Here is a 16,506-nt window from a genome sequence, read left to right as displayed (position 1 = left end):
GGGGCAGGTCCGCTCCCCGCCCCCCCCCACACAACTGCACGGAGCCAGGCGCTGTGAACAGCCAATTTTATCTCCTTCCTCGCACGTTAATTCCAACAACGCACAAATAAATCCAGTCTGCCCCACGCCACGGTCAATTTACAAAATCACCCCTCACAAAGGTCATCTCAGTTGGACTAACAATTGCATTTTTAGTGACAAATACTCAAATACAGTTCCGCAAGTCCACAGAAACTGGAGCGTTCGAGGGTACAGCCTGCCAGCAAATATTGTTTTCTTCCTCAGCACTCTACTTTTGTGTTAGCTTCTTGGAGTAGTTCTTTGCAAATTGCTTTCGTAATTCACCCTGCCTCTTCCGAAGTTTAAGCGCGTTGATCAGGTTTAAGGCCGTTTTCAATTCATGCACAGGCTTGTTTACAAAGCCTGTGTACTTCCTTTTGGGAACAAATTCCAGAGCCTTCTTCCAGTCCCCGGTATCCTTCAGGGTTAATAAAATATGCATCATCTGATCCAGTGTGAGATTTTTGGCACCCCTACTCCAAAGCAAGTATTTCTCCAGCGGAAGGGCTGCAGTCTCCAGCCCCAGGCGTTTTGCCTGTGCTAAAGAGACTCCTGTTTTTATACTCTTGTCAACCATAGACCCGACAATGTAGATTTTGTCATGATCGAAAGTTTTCATGACTTTGGGAGAATCTGCGGTCAGATAGACAAGCTTATTCTTCGGAAAGATATCTGTGTAGCACTGGTCTGTCACAGTTATAAGTAGTTTGCCCCACGCTTCTCTATAATGTTTGATAAATTCCTTGTGATACAGGCTGTCATCTTTGAAGTTACAGAAGTGAATGTGGAATGGATCCACAGATCTTCGATTACAACTTTCACTCAATACCAACTGTCTCACCGTATTTGCTACTTCTCTGTCTGACATATCCTTTTCATAAGACATGTCAAATACTAGAGGTTGGCCAAAGATCATTGACTGAGCTACCCTCCAGTTGTATATTTTGTCCATAGAGCTGGTCCACAAGCATAAAAATGGATTCCTCTTGGGCTCTTCAGTTTTTGAAGTGCTCTCTTGCATTTCTAGCCTCCTTTCCCTTCTCTCCTCTGTCTTCCTTTTCTCACTTTTCTTGTGAAGTTCTTTAAGATACAAAAATTTTAAGAACTTCTTTTTGGCTGACTTGGAAGGACATTCTATAAACGTTTTTAGTTGTTCTTCAGTGACATTTTCTGGAACCAATCTACCAGCTAGTCTCCACATCTCCAGAATCTCACGTGCAGCAGCCAAAGCAGAAGTTTCCTTAGGCTCTGAGGCCGTCGCACTGACTTCTTGCAACCCAGATTTCATTACTTCCTTCCACGCATCTAAATCTAGTTTTTCTGAGGGACTGCGTGAACTGCCCTCCTTCAGGCAATGTGATAAAATCAGAGTCCTACTGAGTGAAAACAAATCCTGTTTCATCCCATGTTGTGCAGCAAATGGAAAGACAGAATATCTTACAAGCTTTTTCAGAAGCATGTTAGCAGACTGCATACTTGGACACGTGCTGTGGTCAAACGCTTATCTGCAAAACAGCGTAAGAGGTGAAGAAAACTTGTCAGAAAGCTTGTCATGAAGAAAACACACACAGATAATCATATTTATTAATGTCAACAGACAGTAAGTTGCTTCTTGGGGAACACTAGGAATTCCCGCTTCCACTATTGGTTTACTACTCTTTCTAAACAAAAATGATGTATGTAGTGCTGTCACAAATAGACGTGGTTATCTCTACTGCTTAAAACAGTGGTACTTACTGCACTTCAAAATGCAGTCAGCCTTTAAGTATTGTCTGAGATCTATTTCCATTACCCCTATCATTTGACAAAGAAGAGCCTTTGCAACAAACGTAAGCAAAATGCCGCATGTAATCTGAAATTATTTTAAAAACACAACCTGGTCTAATTTGCCTACACTGTGAAAATGGATAAGGTGCTTCATCTAGTAATATTTTCTGGAATAACTTTGTATTAAAGAAGATCACATTTTTGTTTTCTATTGTGTTAGAAAGGTTTATTAGCAAACTTTGGTACTCAAGTTTTTCCTTTTTACTTTAATACTTGCTTTTTAATTCTTGCAGGCATTTCCACATTGCAGGTCACTGAAGTACTGGAACTACCAGTACTACAGTTTTGCTAAGCCAATCCTACTGCCAGTGAAGACACACTTGAGGCCCTTGTTCCTGGCTCTCTCAGCAGTGCAAACATTCACGTGGCCACACTATGAACCAAATCAGTGAATTGATCCTACAGTCAACTAACCAGGTGGTGGAAAAGAAGAAAACAGAGGAAAAAAAGTGTGATCATCCCAGCCAAATGAGATTCCATACCTGATGTGCTAGACAGTTCCTGGAACAAAAACAAAATGAAGCAACAAAGAACTAGTACAGGAAGTGACCATCTTCTTTTTTTTTTGCTGGACTGCCTATGAAGCCAGTATCGCTGCATAAAGTTAAGGACAGGAAACCTACAATGCTGTTAATCTCACACACATTTGTACTTAAATGTAAGAGGTTTGTAGAAAGAAAAATACAAAGAATGTTTAATATTTTCCTTATCCAGTGCAAATCTACTTAAGGAAGATCTGAAGATGCAGTGAATGTTAGAGAAAAAAAATTATTTGGCCAAAACATAAAACTTGGCTTAAGATTCTACAAAATATAATTCAGAATCTCCCCCAATAACTTACCACCTGAAAATAATCAGATGTACAGGAGAACAAATTAAACTTATTTTGGAATTAACATATAATTAACATACCTGCCCAGATGCAGAGCCACAGAAAGAGTGTATTATTAATAAGCATTTAAATAAAAATGAAGTGCGTTTAAACATAGTGGGTGACACTGGCAGTAGGGGGATGGTTGAACCAGATGATCTTGGAGGCTTTTCCAACCTTAATGATTCTGTGATACCGTAACTTGTCAAAATTTGTGACCAAGTTTTCATTTTCTACTTTCATTAAGATAAAACTAACAAAAATACCTAACAGTGTGAAGCAAAGAGAAAATGCTTAAGTGTTACAATAGAAATATTTGTAATTTGAAATCTAAGTATTAAACATCCCAACAAAATTAATAATCTGAGAATGTCTGCCATCCAACTGCAGAAGCCAAGGGACAGATTCCTCAATTAACTTCTATTACTGGAGCTCCAGTGAAACTGAAAGACAGATTTCCACAATCTGAACACCTGATCGCAGCTTTTGATAACAACCAAATTATTTTTCTACGCAGCCAACCTGCAGCGTTTGAACCACCTCTTGGAGAACCTAGAGCTGCAGCACCATAACCGCTTTTCTCATTTATTTATTTATTTTTAAACACGACTTCCTCCTAACTTCCAACGCGGCCCACGCCAGACCCTTAACGCTCCCCCGAGCACCGCAGAGCGTCCCCGGAGCCCTCCTGGGAGCCTTCCATGGCGCCGTGAGGGCGCCATGAGGCCTCCTCCTCCCCTCAGCGCCCCGTCCCCGCACCTGCCTCCTCCCCGCGCCGCTAAGGGCCGCCGCCGCCGGCCGCCGCCATTTTGTGCTCGCCGTCAGCGGAAAGGGCAGAGCATGCCCGGGGAGGAGCCAGGCTCCGTCCCTCTCGTCACCCCCCGTTAGGGGCTGGCTCGCTGCTTTAATTTTTGACGCTTTTTTTTTTTTTTTTTTTTTAATTATTAATACTTCGGTGCGGGGCTTCAGCGGAAGCTGCGGTCTGTCACGATGAGTTTTCTGCTGCCCAAGCTGAGCTGTAAGAGGGAGGTGGATCAGGCGATAAAAAGCGTGGCGGAGAAGGTTTTGGTGCTCCGGTTTGGAAGAGATAACGATGCTGTTTGTCTGCAGCTCGATGATATTGTAAGAGCGTTTCCCCCCCTCCCCTTTTTTAAATAAATAAACTCTACGGGTATACCTGTTGCGCACAAGGGAACGTCGTGTTGCTTTTGGAAAAGATGGGGCCTTACGAAGACGGTGATTGCATGCTGACAAGTAGATATAAAACGAAATAATGCCATAAACCATTTGAAAGTTAAGCTGATGTTTATGTTATCGTAATGGGCATACAAAGCGTTTGAAGTCAAAAAGGTGATATTCTAGCCCTGTTTTAAGCGATAAGGTGTAATGGAAATAGGCTTTATGAAGCTTTCCACCTTTTTCCATCTTGTGCCTTAACCCATTTGTCATCTTTCTCACTTTTTTTAGCTTGCAAAGACAGCTCATGACCTAAGTAAAATGGCAGTCATCTACCTGGTGGATGTGAACAACGTTCCTGTGTACACCCAGTATTTTGACATCAGTTATATTCCTTCTACAGTATTTTTCTTCAATGGACAGCACATGAAGGTTGACTATGGGTATGTCATCCTACCTGATGTTATCTGTTATGTCTGTAATAATCAGCAGTCTCTCTCTGGGTTACCTTGTCTATAGGACATAAGGTTTGAAAACTGTTCTTGACAACATCTGCTTTAGATAACTGTGAGAAAAGGCAGAAGGACATAAAACTAAAAAGTATTTTGAAATATGCTGTAATTCAATAAGTATGTGTCAGTTGTGAAATTTATCTGACTCTGCAAGAAATAGCATGGGTAAAATCTTAGACGCAATGCTGCACCTTTTCGGATTTAGGATGTCAAGTCACAGTATATTCCAGATTTGGCTCTGACATTACTACTGCTGTGGGTTTCTTTCAGAATGACCAAGTCAGAATCCTTAATTTCATTATACAGCTTTTCTTACCTTCAAGTGTTTTTGCTTTGAACACTTTAATGTTACAATTCTGCCTTTATCGTATGCTTATCTTTAGGTCTCCAGATCACACCAAATTTGTAGGAAGCTTCAAAACAAAGCAAGACTTTATAGATCTTATTGAAGTGATTTACCGTGGAGCAATGCGTGGAAAGCTCATTGTAAGAAGTCCTATCGATCCTAATAACATTCCTAAATATGACCTTCTCTACCAAGGAATTTAATGAGCTGGCCTGAGAGAAAGAACTGTGGAACTGGCAGATATTCTAGATAACTTTTTGAGCATTTTTAACAACTTCTGACACCGTGGGACATTTCAAGCATTTGCATTGAAGGATCATATTGGTCTCCTTCTGAAGACAGATGTTCTGTCACCTAATACTTCTCTTGTAAATAAAGCTACGTGTTCAACATGTAGAATGCATGTAAGTGGCTATTCTTTTGAGTTATATGCTGACTGGCAGCTATAGAACAGACTTGTTGCATGCACTGTGACAGCAACTCCAGTGCAATTTTCTTGAAGGAACTAAACAGTGTATTCTAATAATAGCTTATTTACTCTAACTTTCATTCAAATATAACATCAGCCCATCTTACTTAATTCAAAAAGCTGTGGTTGTTATTGGAAGCGTTTACCTGACTGTTCACATTTCCATCTGTTCTTGAATAATGGGGTGGAAACTTCTTCATATGTTACCAGGCATGACTAAAATTGCAAATAGGTATAAATATGAAAGGGAATTTGACTCTGTTCTCTGTAACCAATATTACTGTTCAGTAATTTTTTTTTTTTTTTTGACTGAGATGAGAACTGATGCTGTAGGAAAAGCTTTTCTTGCCCTTCAGAGTTCTTTTGCAGACATGGACCATTTTCAGTTCCCACAAGATTTAACAAGTGAATATTTCAAGGAGGAAGGTGGATCTTACAGCTCTGGAAAGACTTTTAAACACCGTGTGACATGCACTAAGAAGTAATATTGCTGTAGGCAATAGGATAATTCAGAGTGCTAGTTCCTTTGCATGCCTTATATACTCCAGAACTGTACTTTTACTGAAAGCTATGTACTTAACAAATCAGTTTTGCTGATAGTTTCATCTAATTATAGAGCTAAAACTGCAGGAAGTTTATTTAGAAGAAGATACAGATAAGAGTTGATATCTTAACATCTTTATTTCGTGCAACTTGCAATTTCACAGATAGCTGAAAGAACGTGACCTGGAACTTTCAACACAGCACTTTTTTTTTCCATAATTGTTAACTTGTATGTTTCTCAAAAACAAACTAGCTTCAAATGTACAACTCCAAGGCTCTCCCCTGCCAAGAGCTGTAGGTGCAGGGGTGGTTATGAAAGGAAGAGACTACTATCAAAGCCAAACCAGGACACCTTTATTTATTGTCTCTCTTCTTACTTGTGCTGCCTCTGGTTGCAATAGGTGAACGCGTGAAGGCTGTTGTGGTCTTAGCTTTCAGTGTGCTCTTCAGGTACTTAAAGACAGCATGCAGGCAGCAGGAAGGTGCTAAGCCATACTTTTCAGTTCCAGCAGAGACAGTAGGACAATTCACTTTCAGGAGGGACCCCACAGCTTTATCCAGAGGCTTACTGTTGGATACCCATTCACGGCAGTGTTTCAGTATCCATTCTTGTATTTGGGGATCGCTTCCAGTCTGATGCTGTATGTTGTGCAAGGAGTCAATGAATGCCACAGAGTAGACTTTATTCATGACTTCCCATTTTCTCTGCACAAGCAGGTCAACGAACACCAAGCCACCGTAGCCATGGGCAATGAAGGCCACGTGCTTGGCTGCACTCTTTGAAATGAAGTGATCCCATACATACATGGTGTGCTCCTCAGGGCTGCTGCTGCACCGCTTAGGGATCCACTGGCAGGACTGGGTAGAAGTCACTGATTCTTCTCCAGCAGAGAAACTTCGCCTCTCCCTTTCCATCTTCAGGTCAACAAGGTTGTCATTGGGATTCAGTACAATCACCCCCCCATGGCTCTGGAGGGCCATTTTGATGAATGGTATTTGAGTTCCGTGGTTCAGGCCCTCCCTGATGATGGCCTTTTGCCCCCACTGCCCAGCATGGAAAACTCCACGGTCCTGAAGAAGCACAATTATGCTAGAGGAAGTTGTTAGTGCTTTCTCACTCATAAAAAAGAAGCTTCTTGGTTCATCCTCTGTAGCATCAGTAGGAATATAAACTTTCTGCAGTGTGCAGACTCTTTCCAGGAGCTCATAAACATATTGAGTAATCAGATGTCCCAAGACTTGATAGCGTTCATGATTCTTCTCATGTGAATTCTTGTAATAATTGAAAACAAAGGACTCATTTGTGTCCAGATGCCTCAGTTCCCCTTTTATATTGAAGTCATACTTCAGTTGCTCTTGGTACTCTGAACCCTCTACTAGTTTCCACAAGCTTAGTTCACGCTCTGTTTTTAACCACTGCAAATTAAGAAAACTATGTCAACGTAAGGATAGATCTCCATGCATCAGTGACATAAAGATGACCTGTTGTAATTCACATTTAAAAGCAGTTACATACCAAGCATTCATTGCTTTTGGTGGTCTGTAGTAAACCAGCTGCTTGTAAAGACTCTTACAGATTGCAGTTGCTAAATTTCAACAGCAGTACACTGATGTTAATCTCTCTGGTTATTAGCCATCTTCGTAAGCATTTGCCACATGGAAATTGTGGAATCAATGACAGAATAAAACAGCCACTGTGACCCAGGAACAAGGAGAAGACTTTCAAATCCATACAGCAGTTTTTCATGAGATTATACTATGGCCTCTGGTTTCAACTAAAGTAATTTGTCAGTTCATGTGACTGATCAACAGATAAGAATTATACCAGGAAGAAGTTTGCATACAAGAGAACATTCTAGTCTATCATAGCTTTCTATTTTCCCAATAACTCTTCAAATCTGTTCAATCTATTACTGACTGTTGCTGTGCATGTAAAATGGCAAACATGAGATTACCTTTGGTGTGGTTAGACTCATACTTCTATAGATTTTTTTTTGTTTAACAGATATTTGCTAGCATTCAATTCCCACAAATACAAGCATTTTTAAGCTGTGTCTATCATTTAACACACTGATTGGATTTTGCCAAATGGTTTGTAAGAAGTTATATTTGGCAAATACATCGGTACAAGACAATATATCTTTCAGTTTTCCTTGAACTACCAGGATCACTGAGAATGCAATAAATCACATGGATTATGTTAAAACTACAACATTTGGTATTGGTGATTACTAGGACAGAAAGTAATCTGAAAACTTTTGTTTAAATGGCTTGTGTTGGAGCTCAACTGCTTTACAGAATGTAAGTTCCCTTCAGTAAGCTGCTTAGCACATTGAAAATAAGCTCTTATGCTTCCAAATTTTTTTTAAAAAAAGTGTACTTCTTCACAAAACAACATATACATTCTCCCTTTAAGTCATCTCCATAAGGGTTTGAGATGTTAAGCCATCCCTTTAGGGGCATTTCCATCTTCAATTAATAGAGAATAAACTAGAAAATGCTACCCTCCTCTTCGTTACATATATATACATAATTAAAAATACACTCAGAAAAGGATAAAAAGCAGATTCAATAATATATAAACTATACCATATAAATGTGATTATACATATTATTTATGTGTATGACATATATATAAAAATGTATTTAGTAAGGACATATTCATGTTATTTTCCCTAAAAATTAAGTGTAAGAAAAATGCACATGGCTTAAGGAAAGATGTCTGTGGGGAAGAGATAAGCACAAAGAAAACATCCTAAAACAAATAAGAATTGGTAAATGCAGTTTCCTCACAGGCTGTCTTGCTATCCAGCACTTCTCTCTCTCTCTCCTCCTCTGTAGGAGGCTGTAGGGCATATTTTTCCAGCACACTACAAATACCAAGTTACTACACTCTTCAAGCCACTCCTGACAGCAATGCTTTTCCAATTCCAAAGCAAAACAACAACATATGATGCCAAATTAAGCCCTGTGTATGTAACACTGGACACCTACTTAAATCTCTGTTTTACAGAGTATTGTGAAGGCTTTCAGAAGATTTCAAGAAGCAAGTACACAAAAATACACTTGATGTAAAAGTGAAGGTACGACTTGCATTCAAGATTTGAACTCAAATTGCATTCAAGGTGTGAACTCAAGTGTTCTGAAGCAATTAGTAATATCAATAACTAGGTTATTGCTTAAAAGCATTCATTTGATGAACAGCACCTTAGAACCTTACTGTTTTCTCTAGACTAACGTTTTATTCTTGTAATATCACAGAGTTAAGCCACAACAGTAATTTATTGTTTTAGTTGTAGTTGCAAAATGAGTTTCTTTTTACTAAATCTATTTTCTAAATCAGTTTTGACTTCTGCTTGTTTAATTGTTTATATATAAACATAGTATTCAAGGATGTGTATTCTGGCAGCCGTCATAAGTTTTGATTTTAAACAATATTGTTGGGTAAGACAAAGAAACACTATGTTGCTACTCAGACCGTAAGATGTTTCACCATTAAGTTTGGTTAGTATTTGTGCAGCATTTAGCATATTATAAATGCTACTAGAGTATAAATCATAGAAGCAGTATGTAATTTGTTATTGTAAAAAATTATTGTAGCAAAGTTCAGTAGTACCTACCAAGAGTTCTCCTGTAAAATCTGTCATCATCATAGATACAGATCTTTTTGACTCTGGGGGGTGTAAATAATTTCTCCATAATATGAAAGGACACCCATGTGAATTCACATTTCCTTTCTTTTTATACGTTATTCTGGGGTGTGCCTATGAAATACATCAGTTGTCGACTCTTGAGGCCATCTGAAGTGTTAAGTATTTCAGATGTTTCCAGGTTACCAGTTACCATCTCATGTTTTACACCTGAGCATAAATTAAAGCTAAGTCTCCTTGATGTGAAAGTAAACAAGCGTCAAAACTATTTTTTTCCCCACAGCTTCCCATTACTTGATATAAATCATTAATAACACGAGGAAACAAAAAATTACATGTCAAAGTTACAATTCTGAAGGTATGCTAACAAAAAAAAAAAAAGTTTTTATTGTAAAGGGATTTCCAAAGACATCAGCTGAGGGTGTTACGTTGCTGGATGCTGATCTTGGTGGTGTTCAGTTGCAGGATTTCTTTGGCTTCAGCGCTGAGGTAGGAGAGCGGTTGCGGTGTGTGTGACAGGGGAGGCACACGGATTGAAGGGAACAATCCATCTCCAGGATTCTGACTAAAATGGAGATGTAAGTGCAATTAGTAAAACAAAATACAGTTTAAACTCGAGTTTTGTTTGGTTGGATGTTACTTTAAAAAAAAAAAAAAAGGAGTCTTTTATAGTACTTTCACAAATGTTAGCGTTGTCTCCGTCCCTTCAGCGTTTGTCAGCACGTGCTGCAACTGTTGTAACGGATTTCCAGATCTACTGATTTTATTACGACTCATCGGTTCGGCGGACAGAGGCCGATTTGTGCAACCACGCAGCTGTCACTTGCTCTACGTCATTTATATACTGTTGGTTTTTATTTTTATTTTCATTTTTCCCTTTAACACTTGGCTATAAGCCAGAAAGTTAAAACCCAGAGAGGCCGCCGGCAGCGGTGCGAGGGAGAAGTGGCGGGAAGGGACCGCCCTGAGGGGCCGCCTGTGAGGCGAAAACGGGGGGGGGCGGGCGAGGCGAAAACGGGGGGGGGGGGGCGAAGCGAAAACGGGGGGGGGGGGCGAGGCGAAGGGGCTGCCGTTGTGGGGCGGTTCTCCCGGGTCGGGCGGAGCCATGCCCGGAAGCAGCCGGGGGAGCTGCGCAAGGCGGCGCCGGGGCCTGGGTGAGCAGCAAGGAGGGCGGGGGCTGCCCGATGGGGTCTTGGGGAGGGAGCTGCGGCCGCCCGAGCACCTGAACCGCTGCCGGGGGAGGGAGGATCAACGGGGAGGAGAGGGGAGGTGGGGTGTCTGTGCCACAAAAGCGAAATCGCCAGGGGTTGCGAGGCTGAGGGGAGAGCGCAGTAAATGCCGTCGACCCCTTGTGTCCGCCCGTCGCGCTCGTAGCGGGGGAACGGGGAATGGGGGCACGGCTGGGGGCTGGGGGCTCCGCGTTACCCCCGGGCTGTCAGCGGGTCCCCGCCTGGCCGGCACCGCTCGGCCTGCTCGCCCTGCCTGACAGCAGGGCGCCGGCTGGGAGAAGCCGCTGGGGAAACACCCCTAGCCTGGCTTAAGGGGTGTTACCGGCTTTTTGGGGGGTCTGGAGATTAGGGGCGAGGTTTGAAGGTCGTAGGACGCCTCTTTGAGGCACTTAGAGTATTGACAGGGAGAATAAACCCCTTGGAGAGCTGGAAGTTGTGAAGCGGTGCTCTTCCCCTGAGGAAGGCTTTGATCTGTTAACAGAAACGCTTGAGTTTTGTTGTTATTGTTATCAGAGCTGTTGTAGCATTACAGATGTCTTTCTGTGATGCCTTTTCACTTCGTAATCAAAGCCTGAATTATTCTCTGGCAAGGGGGTGACTAATAAGTGAATTTAAGCAGTAAATGTATTCACTAAAGACAAATCTAGAGAAAACTTTGCCAACTTGTCTTTTTGCACTTAAAATCCAGAGCGCTCCTCAGGCACATGCCTCTCTTGTATAGTGCCTGTCAATTTCTTTGTGCTGGCTTCCTTAAAAAGGAATTTCTCGTTTTTACTTAGTACCTACTACTGTGATCTTAATTCCCTCTGAATAAATAAAATACAGTTTGCTAAGCTTATTTTATTTTTTTTTCAGAAGCAAGTCATGGATGGAAGAACGTCATCTTCAAGTCAAGTCAATGTAAGTTGTCGTACAATTTACAACATGCAACATAGGCTTTCAGCCTATGGCTATCCTAGTGTGTCCTGATGTGTTTGTTAACCAGATTCATTCGCTAGTGGTCCTGCTTTCACTTCTCTGGAATCTCTTTTCTGAGAACCGGTTTATGTAGCAGCCTTCAGTACCAATGTCTGCTGCTGAACACACTAATACACAAAAGGGTTAACCTCCGATTTAACATAAACATGCCCTTCAGGGCAGCATTAAGTTCCAAGCAACATCTAAAATATTAAGTAAGAGGAAGAGCCACATAACTGGTTTTCTGCAGAGATGTGTTCAGAGACACTGTATGCTAGTGTTTTCTAAAATATCTATGTTAATAGTAGTTTCTCGTAATGGCAGCACTCATGAAAACAAATTGTAGGGCACAGCAGCTGGTTTGATCGGGTAAGGTCTGCCTGGTGGCTTGGAAATGAAGCCCTTTCCAGTGCCTTGTTTACACATGATTCCTGACCCTTGCTCCTACTGCTCTGAACATCCTGAAAAGTACTGCTGGTTGGGATGAGCAACCTGCTAAATGCATATGCGCATGTATACATTGATTCAGCCCCTTTCTCATAGAGGAAAGCTGATGCAACTTGCATACGTTGCAATTGCCATAAATTCAGACCTGTGTTGGGTCCCTGTTCACTTTGTGCTTGTTCCAGAAGTTATTTGTGGCCATGACTAACCAAGATCTTAACAAGTGCAAACGTTTACAGAATAACGTACAGTGAGGTGGAAATGTTGCTGATGAACATATCTTATGCTTTTTATCCCTTTCTGTCTGTCCATCTGTTTTTTTTCTGTTTTCTGAGTCTGACTTAACCTGTTCTCAATGTTGTATTATTACAGTGGTCATCCGCACCTCAGTAACATGAAATGTATATTAAATTTTTTTTCAATTACGTGCTGTCACAAAGCTTATAACCTGTTGCCTGACTAGTGGTTTCTGTGGCATTCAGAAGCAAGGAATTTGCTGCTGATACACAGGTTGGAAGAGGAGAAGTTTGTAAACCATTTCTCTAAATAAACAAGCCCCCTAACTGTAGAGATTTTTGATTATGAAAAATTATCTTTTCCATCCTTAAAAATTCATTGAAGGGTAGGGGAGATACTTTTCTTTAAAGTTGATGCCTGTGTATTATTACACTTACGTCCTTTATAATTTAAGGAATCTGGTATTGTATTTGACTATAAGAAGCAGGTTGAGGTACAGTATAGAAATTCAGGCCTGAAAGTTCACTAAAAATATATATGTTTTTGTTTCAAAGAAGTTAAAGAGAAAAATAAGAGCACTCTCAGTTCAAATTACAGAATTGAAGGATTATCTCATTGGTGATACCATGTACTTCAGTTATGATCTGAAAGACTACATATGGAGCTGATGAATGCAGATTCTGTTAATTAAGTTTAGCCTTATTCTTCTAAAGTCCTTACTTGTCCTTTCATGTTGCAAGGTAGGACATCTGGCATCCATCAAACTCAATTCATTAATGCATTTTGCAGTAGCCATCTTACGGAGTAGCTTCAACCTTTTCTTGGCTGACATACTGATCCTGTGAAAGGTATCAGCACTGCATTCCATTGCTGATGCACATGAATCTGGTCATATTTGCAGTGGTAAGGCTTTACATCTCAGGATACCTGGAGAAATGTCAAGGCTTCCATTCTTGTGTTTAGCTGAGATTATTTAATGGGTTTAATCAACTTGATAGAAAATGTAACACTTTTCTTGTCTGGATGAACTTGCAGCAATTCAGCTTGATTATTTTTGTTTTGAATGCCAATAAATTTTTTCCTACGTACTTTTTTTTTGAACTGGTAAACTGAGATTTAATAAATGCTTCCTCTTCAGTACTTAAATTTGAAATACCAGTTTCATTTTTGCAGAGGTTGGGAATGACAACAGCTGATAGTATTTTGAGTACCAATTCTAAATAATCATACTAAAGCACTGATACTATTACAAGATATAAATGCTCTTTTTTTTGGGTGAGCAAACCTCATATGGTTCAGCTATTTTGTTTTTTCTTTATTGTTCTTTAAACTGATACGTGAGGGTTAATCTATAGTGTACGTAAACTAGAGGGCAGTGAGAAAACTCAGTGCCAGTAGATTTGTTTTCATCTCTTGGGCATGTAGTTGAGGTCATTGTAAAGTTAATGAAATATGAGGGGTCTTCCTGTGTTTTTTTTTTAAGACATCTCATCTGTTAAAACTAGCTCCTCATGTGGTATGACTTGATTTATGATGAAGCATCAATGAGAATGTATTGTTCAAGTCAAAGGTCAGTGCTTTACTTGCAACTTTTTGTCCCATGGTTACAAGAACTTCGTACCTGGCAGTAAGTCAGCTCATAGCACCAGCAGATTAAGTTTTATCATGTGTGTAACATCCTCTATTTTCAGTCTCGTATCCCAAAGAAGAAACCAAACACCAAGTCAGAGGATGTCCAAGTTCAGTCCCCTTTGACAAGGCTCCCAGGCTCCCACCATTGGGACTACCCTTTAAAAGAGGTAAAGAGAAGTTCTTCAAAGTATGTAGGAAGGTTGCATGGGTATTTTATTCTGGTTCGGAGGTTGGATATTTTTTTTTGTACTTCCTTATACCTATGTGACCAGTAACTGACCTGGATTAACTAGGAAAGTGAAGTGTGTAGGTCTGGAATGTATCTGCAAGTGTACAGCTACAGAAATGGAAGCCTGTGCTGTGTTACTAGCCTAAATCATAAAAAAGCAGAGTTGGTCCTCAGATGGAGTTGACAGAAGGTTTCCATTTTGTTAAAGCCAATCTCAAGTGCTGAAGTTCTCTCTTACACCATGAATTTAAAGGCACGTACATGTTTTTGTTGTTCCATTGTTTTCTGACTTGGGTTACTTACCCAAGCTGTTTTTATTATGCTATGGAAGTTGCTTTCACATTCGGTTTTCAGTTGGTTATTATTTGTATCTAAGAGCTGAAACTCTAAGAGAATAGTTGAAATACAGCATGAGTTTTCATAGAATTTTAAGTCTTAATGCAGAAATAACTAATTTCCATATTAAGACTGTAAGTGGCATTATCATAAATGATTGTCTTGATTATCTTGGTCAGGCATAGAAGCAAACAAGTACAAAATCTGTTGGAAATTCACTTTTTTTTTTTAAATGCCATACTTAAGAAATGTGTTTTGCTGCTCCTGACTCCTTCAACTTAGGACACTGAGAGTTTGTTGCCAGTTTTATTGCTTTCAGAACCACGTGGCTAGACAAAACAGCTCCTCTACAGAGAAGTTGTAAAAACCTGGTAAGGAAAGTTAGGAATTCTTGCAACTTACAGGAGTGCTGGTAATGTGACCCAGTTCTCATGGTAGGCCCTGTTATGTTCTGTACTGACAAAGCAAGCAGAGCATGCAGTTGTAGTAGGGCTTTGAACTAGGAAGCCATACCCTGGAGTTAAAAGCAGCAGCCTCTTAGGCAGAGCCAGGTAGCACCAGTATAGAGTTTTTCCTTTCTCTCTGCCTATACAAAAATGGTGACTGGACTGGGTGAATTGAAAAATCATTTCTTATTTCCTCTATACTGTCTTATCTTCAATTTCTTGTTTTCCTTACCTTCTACGTATTTCGTATTTTTCCATGCAGTAAGGGTCTTCATATGCTATAAATGAGTCTTTTTTATATTCTCTTGTAAAAAGAGAGAACTCAGGAGTTACTGTAATTAAATCTTTATTCTATACACAGGACCAAACATCTATCCAAGCTGTATTTAGCATTGAGTGTTGGCTCAACATCATTAGAAAAAATGTTGTGTAGCTTTCATTGGTTTTGAGCATATAGGTTTGTCACATGCTCACCTCAGAGCACTGATTGTTGAGCTACATGGTGTTTGGAGGCAGAAGGAGGGGAAAGCACCTTCTTGCTTCCAGGTGTTGTAAAACTGAGTTTTTTTTGTTGTTGTTTTTTTTTCCCATTACAGTCAGTTTGGTAAGGAAAAAGTATGATTTGGTACACATCTTTGAGAATTCTCTAAAGCATGCAAAGTATGTGTGGGCATGAACCTTTCAGGCATCCTTTGACATCACACTCAAACAGAAATTGGTCTCAATTTCTCACACTCAAACTTGGTCTGCCTTAAGCCTGACTGGCATCATTTTCAAACCTCCAGTTTGGTTTATCTTTTATATGAAAAATGTGAGGATAGAGTAGAGAGGTTTCTGGAGTTGCAGAAATAACAGCTTGTTTGTGGGCTTCATTGATGTAATTTGGAATTATAAATGCATTTTGGTAAGGCAAGATGACCTGGGGAAGGGCAGGTCTTGCTTTTGTCACACTATGCAAATATCAAACCTTCAGCTAATTCCTAATTAGAATTATGCATCTGTGAGTGGAATGTCACTTGGTTAAATTCACAGAGTTAAAGTAGAGGTTATCTCACTAAACTGCAACTATGTGAAACAAGCTTAATATTAAAGTATCTTTTTGGGATAGTGTTCCCTTTAGATAGAGGAGTAATTGAATTGTCCTGTATTAATTCTGGAGGAAAAAAGAGCAAGTTCCCAGCAAGATCAGGCAATATATACATTCTTAATAGTAAATAAACTCATGTTACAAAATTGCTGTATGTGTTCCTTGCATCTCTGCTCTATCTGATCAGTTGACTTGTTTCGATGTCTGGTGTTGTTCATTTTTCAGGTGTAATGTCCGTTATGACACTTGGGTCTGTTGGAACTTTATAACTTTATTTGTTTTATTTCAGTGGAGATTAAGTGCCAGAAACAGAGGGACTTATGCAAATGGAAAAAGGCAAAGGGACTGTGACAGATGCAGCTCTAATGATGAAGAATCAATTGGGTAAGAAGCCATTTCAAAATTAGTTATTCTGTTTGTATTTTCTGAAATTCGTAATCTTCCTTGAATACAGG

The 16,506-nt window shown here is 40.0% G+C and overlaps 4 protein-coding genes across 13 annotated transcripts in view; 2 read left to right on the top strand and 2 right to left on the bottom strand.

Moving 5' to 3' along the window:
- Positions 1–51: 51 nt before the first annotated feature.
- TRMT10C (tRNA methyltransferase 10C, mitochondrial RNase P subunit) lies at positions 52–3,657 on the bottom strand. Of its 3 annotated transcripts, none has more exons than XM_005009692.6 (2): positions 3,518–3,657; positions 52–1,565 (listed from the first exon to the last, which is right to left on the bottom strand). In XM_005009692.6, the coding sequence occupies exon 2, from the start codon at positions 1,532–1,534 to the stop codon at positions 290–292; it is 1,245 nt and encodes a 414-aa protein (XP_005009749.2). In that variant the 5' UTR covers positions 1,535–1,565; positions 3,518–3,657; the 3' UTR covers positions 52–289. The 3 variants fall into 3 exon arrangements, with proteins under 3 accessions (XP_005009749.2, XP_027305340.2, XP_005009748.2); XM_027449539.3 differs by having other exon boundaries at positions 3,522–3,657; XM_005009691.6 differs by lacking the exon at positions 3,518–3,657 and adding an exon at positions 2,370–2,528.
- TXNL4B (thioredoxin like 4B) lies at positions 3,583–8,166 on the top strand. The gene is made up of 4 exons (XM_005009693.5): positions 3,583–3,880; positions 4,226–4,377; positions 4,830–5,196; positions 6,522–8,166. Exons 1-3 carry the CDS (start codon positions 3,749–3,751, stop codon positions 4,993–4,995), a joined length of 450 nt encoding a protein of 149 aa, XP_005009750.1. The 5' UTR covers positions 3,583–3,748; the 3' UTR covers positions 4,996–5,196; positions 6,522–8,166.
- LOC101793132 (putative protein ARB2BP) lies at positions 5,924–9,614 on the bottom strand. Its single transcript, XM_005009704.6, has 2 exons — positions 9,425–9,614; positions 5,924–7,220 (listed from the first exon to the last, which is right to left on the bottom strand). Exons 1-2 carry the CDS (start codon positions 9,455–9,457, stop codon positions 6,159–6,161), a joined length of 1,095 nt encoding a protein of 364 aa, XP_005009761.3. The 5' UTR covers positions 9,458–9,614; the 3' UTR covers positions 5,924–6,158.
- A 305-nt stretch (positions 9,615–9,919) lies between these two features.
- The window catches only part of SENP7 (SUMO specific peptidase 7), a 39,552-nt gene continuing 32,965 nt past the window's right edge, over positions 9,920–16,506 (top strand). The window contains exons 1-4 of one of the 8 annotated variants that reach the window (XM_072023727.1): positions 9,920–10,032; positions 11,539–11,583; positions 14,013–14,120; positions 16,341–16,435. In XM_072023727.1, coding sequence (XP_071879828.1) covers positions 11,548–11,583; positions 14,013–14,120; positions 16,341–16,435 — 239 coding nt within the window. In that variant the 5' untranslated portion in view covers positions 9,920–10,032; positions 11,539–11,547. Of the gene's footprint in view, positions 10,033–10,276; positions 10,301–10,506; positions 10,609–10,644; positions 10,724–11,538; positions 11,584–14,012; positions 14,121–16,340; positions 16,436–16,506 lie in introns of those variants that run through there. The other 7 variants (XM_072023738.1, XM_027449532.3, XM_027449533.3 and 4 more) reach the window with 7 other exon arrangements.

This window comes from Anas platyrhynchos, chromosome 1, assembly GCF_047663525.1.
Source record: "Anas platyrhynchos isolate ZD024472 breed Pekin duck chromosome 1, IASCAAS_PekinDuck_T2T, whole genome shotgun sequence".
Lineage (NCBI taxonomy): Eukaryota > Metazoa > Chordata > Aves > Anseriformes > Anatidae > Anas > Anas platyrhynchos.
This window is presented reverse-complemented; position numbering and strand designations above follow the sequence as displayed.

Coding starts and splice junctions, on each gene's coding strand:
- TRMT10C (XM_005009692.6), bottom strand. CDS start 1,534: ATGCAGTCTGCTAACATGCTTCTGAAAAAGCTTGTAAGATATTCTGTC.
- TXNL4B (XM_005009693.5), top strand. CDS start 3,749: ATGAGTTTTCTGCTGCCCAAGCTGAGCTGTAAGAGGGAGGTGGATCAG. Junction 3,881..4,225: donor GTCTGCAGCTCGATGATATT/GTAAGAGCGTTT, acceptor CACTTTTTTTAG/CTTGCAAAGACAGCTCATGA. Junction 4,378..4,829: donor CACATGAAGGTTGACTATGG/GTATGTCATCCT, acceptor GCTTATCTTTAG/GTCTCCAGATCACACCAAAT.
- LOC101793132 (XM_005009704.6), bottom strand. CDS start 9,457: ATGATGATGACAGATTTTACAGGAGAACTCTTG. Junction 7,221..9,424: donor ATTTTACAGGAGAACTCTTG/GTAGGTACTACT, acceptor CTTAATTTGCAG/TGGTTAAAAACAGAGCGTGA.